The sequence below is a fragment of the Merops nubicus genome, unplaced genomic scaffold (genome assembly GCF_000691845.1).
Source record: "Merops nubicus isolate BGI_N331 unplaced genomic scaffold, ASM69184v1 scaffold42775, whole genome shotgun sequence".
Taxonomy (NCBI): domain Eukaryota; kingdom Metazoa; phylum Chordata; class Aves; order Coraciiformes; family Meropidae; genus Merops; species Merops nubicus.
Genome location: NW_008608391.1, coordinates 1,235 through 5,836, shown reverse-complemented (window position 1 = coordinate 5,836; position 4,602 = coordinate 1,235). Strand labels below are relative to the sequence as shown.

The window sequence follows — 4,602 nt, the reverse complement described above, 5'->3', positions numbered from 1 at the left end:
ACCCGGTCCCCGGGGCTCAGGTCCTTCACCAGCTTGGTGCCGCCTTGCTCCAGGTGCACTGTGGCCGTGCCGGGGAAGCAGCCCCCTGATTTGGCGGCCACCGAGTTTTCTGTGCAAGGAGAGAGGCACAGTGGGGTTAGAGGAGGCACCTGCTGGGCCGGGACATGGGGCACGAGGAGACACATGGCTTCCCTGGCCACCCCAACCCACCCGAGAAGCACAGGGCACAGGATGCAGCCTCGCTCCCCTCTGAAATTTCTCCATCCTCATCTACGAACGTGTCCCGTTTGCGCTCGGGGGTCAAGTGAGAGTTCTCTTCCTGCCACACTTGAGCTGGTGCACCTCCCTCTGGGACACGAGTTACAAGCCTGGTTTGTCTTATGAAGGACGTGGGCCAAAATATTTCTGCTGAGAAAGCTGTTCCAGGGGAAATCTCTTCTGGAAGAGTTTCCCACTTGGCTGCTGTTTGCCCTGCATCGACACCTGGTGCCAGACAACTCACAGGCTTTCAAAGCCGAGCACTTTTGCTGGAATAAGGTTTCTCCCTAGGTGAGCATCCACCCTCACAATGCTCAGGATCCCCACACAGCTCTTACTCCAAGAGCCCATCTAGGACAGCACACAGCAGAGAGCAGAGGGAGGCTTTGCCCTGAGTGGCACATGAATTTGCCCATCGCTCCACTGGAAATCAACGGCCCAGGTTTCCTGAGCCTCCCTCCACCACGTGGCACCAATCCTGTGCTGCCTTGGCATGGTAGCTGCTGAGGCACAGGCCACCTCTTGTAACAGCCCTGCCTGGCATCCACAGCATTCCATTTCACTCCTCTTTCCAGAAAACAAAACAAAACAAAACAAAAAACAAACAACCAAACAAAAAAGACAACCAAACATCTTCGTTGCCTCTCCCACCCCTCTGGAAGGAGGATGTTGTTCCCTGTCCCAGGGCATGTGATCCCCAGACAGTCTCACACCTGTGCTGGACCTGAGCACATTCCTCCTCCACCTCCTCCAGCTCCTGAGTTACTCCAAGTTGAGATATCAAACACTGTCACTGACTGCTGCTGCTTTCCAGTGCCACTGAGAGGAATAATTATTGTTTCAAAGAAAGCAGAAATAGCAATGAGACTTGAAGGGTCTCTTGCAAACCCCCTTCTCAAGCTCAGACACACGTGGGGTGGTGGAGAGGACCTCTGCCCTGCTCCAGCCTGCTCGCTGGCTTAACCGATGGACTCTGCAGTGCTCCTAGGAGTTCTGATTTTCTAAATATTGGGTAGTAGCCCACAGTATGTCACAGTAGCAAGTGTAATTGCTACAGCTGTTGACACTCCTGCCTTCCCCGGGGTTCTCCTAGTTGCTCCCTATGCCAGTTCAGAGTCCTGGTGATTTACCTCCTAAAGCCAGTCAGATTTTATGTTTTGCCTCTGTGGCTGGGACTGAAGCTCTTATGATTTAAATAAAACCTTATAGTGGCTCCTAATGACTTTCTCAGGAAGGACAGGAAGGGTGAAAATTAGACCGTTATTGATTTGCTAACGACTTTATCACTTCTCCTTCAGAAATGAAGCAGCGAGATCTCCAAGGCCTCTTCAGGGAGGACATGGCAACAAACAAGCTATGTGCTTTATGTGGAGCCCTCTGCTAGCAAACTACACCTTCCTACAAGCCGGCAGTGAAGGTCTGGCTAGAGCTTTGTTTGCATATTCAGGGACTTGATGAATAGATCTAGTAGTGTAGCAGCTCTACAAACATGCCAGTGAATTGGCAGAGGTGTGAAAATCTGCTTCTTTGAGCAGTGCTTGTTTGGGTTCTCTAATTAAAATCCAATAAAGGATCAGCATTGTCATTCTGATTCATGTAATAAATGCAGACACTCTTGGAAGAGAGGACACTTCCATTTTTTTCCCAGCTTCTTCCCCCCCTTTTCTCCCCCTCCCTATTTGTTCAGGTGCAGAAACCCTATGTGCCAATTCACACACATACTCTCCAAAAAACCCAGGACCTTCCAAGCACTATTTGCACAGCAGAGCCACTTTTCCAAGGCACTCAAGATCTGTATTTGAATTTTAAATGTAGAAGCTCGCTCTAAATACTTGCTGTAGCGCATTATCAATGTCCCTTTTACCACCCCTGCCTCTCCCTCCTCTATCCTGGTGACAATAATTCAGGCCTTGGGGGAACTCTTCTTTGCATTCCAGTCTCCGGGATCATACTTTTTGCAAACAGAGATCTAGATAAAGAATCTTCCTGCCTGGCATTATGGGATTTAATCTTCTCATAAGATGCTCTGTCATGAAACGAGGTTTGGACAGTTTGAAATCAGGCTGAGCGGGTGGAATTCAAGCCGGCTCCCTTGCAGCCCGCGTGGTACAGTCACACGACCCTGCCTGACACCCTCTAAATTTTGCCCCCAAGTCCGTGTGTTCCGAATCTCAATGAGCAGCTTGGGGTTACTCCACTCCTAGGAAATAGCTGCGGGAGTGGATTAAGGGGTGCGCTTGCGCTGAGGTCGTCAGACACCTTGCCCTGTGAAGACCATCTTTGCTACTGAAAGGGATGTTTCATACAGCCACAAGGCTGACAGCTTTCCAGGGCCTCCTTTGGGCTAGAAAGGACCGGGGAGCTGAACAAAAGTGGTAGCAGGTTCTCAGGACAAAGCCTACATGGGATGGGAGGGGTGCTACCTCTGCTCAGCCCCTGGGGAGCTTGGGGCTGGAGTGTGAGGGATGAGCCCTGCTTGCAGACAGGCATGGCAAGGCCAGCCCGGTTTCCCTGCCGTGGGGCTGCTGGTTTTGAAGCAAACGGCTATATTTAAAGAAAGCCCATTATTTTCTTTTGCAACCAAGGTGTTTCTTGACACTTCCAGCAGAATGCTGGGGTAGAGGATGCTATTAAAAAGCGCCTTAGCCACCTCGCAGCGGGGTGAGGTAGTGTGAGGGGTGTGAAGGTGGAGGGGTGGCACTTGCCAACCATTTTGCTCCCCCCAAAATAGTGTCAAGCGCCAAGAAAATAAACGCAGCCAGTCGGGGATTTCTTGCGAGCTGTTCCCGGCTTGAGACAGCGTGTGGCGTTCTAAGCACAGGGGAGGGGAGGGAAAAAATTATGTGTATGTGTATCCCTATCTGGGAATTTCCTAGCGGCTACCACTGAAGAAGGCAGGGGACCACGTTTCTTATTTATTTTCCTGGCCGGCTCCCACTCGGAGATTAGCGATCTCGAGTAAGGCATGCAGCCAGTGGAGACGGCCACTAGTGTTTGTGTTGAACATGCTCTTTGGATGGGGAAAGCTGCGAATCCCACGGGGGGAGGAGAAGGGTGTGTGGCTGCACGCAGCGCTCGTGGGAAGGCAGGGCAAGCAAATTACACAAATAAAAATGCTGTCAAAAAGTGCTGCAGCTGGCTGCTTGGGGTTTTTTTCTTTCCCCTTTTTCCCCCCTCTCCTTGCTTTCCCCACCCCAGTGCCAGCGGGGTCACGAAGAGGAGGAGGGAGGCAGGCTCTGCCCCCGGGGGCTCTGCTCTGCATCCCCGGAGGAGCCCCGACGGGGTGGGCAGGGTGATGGGGACCCTGCCAGGACCGGGAGGAGGGAGCCCGGACGGCATCGGGCAGGGCAGGGGAGGCTCAAGGGGGCTGAGCCGTGACGCAGGGGTGTCCTCCGCCACCGCGGCGTGTCCCTGGGCAGGCTGCCCGCCTTACCTGCTTTGACAGAGCAGTGGATGTGCGCCTTGGACTCGTAGTAGACCCAGTCGAAGCCGGCCTCGACGGCCAGGCGGGCCAGCATGCCGTACTTGCTGCGGTCCCGGTCCGAGGTGGTGATGTCCACGGCGCGGCCCTCGTAGTGCAGGGACTCCTCGGAGTGGTGGCCGTCCTCGTCCCAGCCCTCGGTCACCCGCAGCTTCACCCCGGGCCACTGGTTCATCACCGAGATAGCCAGGGCGTTCAGCTTGTCCTTGCAGCGCTGCGGGGAGACGGGTACATGGAGAGGGTGCTGCAGACAGGGGCAGACCCCCCTTCACCATCTATCCCCCTCCAGGGCCTCATCCTACGCTCCCTCCCCAACCAAATCGGCTGCAGTCCCGTCCCCCCCCATACACCCCCGCTCCGCTAAAACGCGCCGCAGGACGGGCCCAGCCAGGGCCGAGCATCTTCACCCCGCTGCCAGCGAGGGACGGGGAGGCAGGTGTGGAGGGGAGGGGGGAAACTTGGGGACGCGGGAGGAAGAGTGGGTGAAGCACCACGAAGACCCACCGGGACGGAGCCGCCCCCTCCCCCGGCACCTGCCGCGGGGACAGGGGCACCCCCGGCCCGTCCCCAGCGCTGGGGTCTGAGAGCGCCGGTTCAAAGCCACCTGCGCGGAGCAAATTCCTGCCGCTAAGTGCCCTGTCCCCTTCCCAAGAGCAAAGTTTCTGCGGAGAACAAACACTCGCCATACATCTCGGAGTCACGGATTCCCCCCCGGAATGTCTCTCCGTGTCTTTTCAGCTAATTCTGTGTTGAAAGGGATCTCAATACATGTTAACAGCCTTTATGCGCTGGAGGGAGGGGTGGCTTTGGGTTGTTTTTTTTCTTCTGTCCCTTCGCCCATCACTCATTAGAGCCCTCAAAGC

General features: G+C 55.0%; 1 protein-coding gene across 1 annotated transcript; it reads right to left on the bottom strand.

Moving 5' to 3' along the window:
* Positions 1-7: 7 nt before the first annotated feature.
* LOC103772902 (sonic hedgehog protein) lies at positions 8-3,953 on the bottom strand (the record flags this gene model as incomplete). Its single annotated transcript, XM_008940248.1, has 2 exons — positions 8-109; positions 3,692-3,953. Coding segments are annotated over 2 exons (364 nt in total), but the record flags the coding sequence as incomplete, so codon positions are not given.
* Between the last annotated feature and the right edge of the window lie 649 nt (positions 3,954-4,602).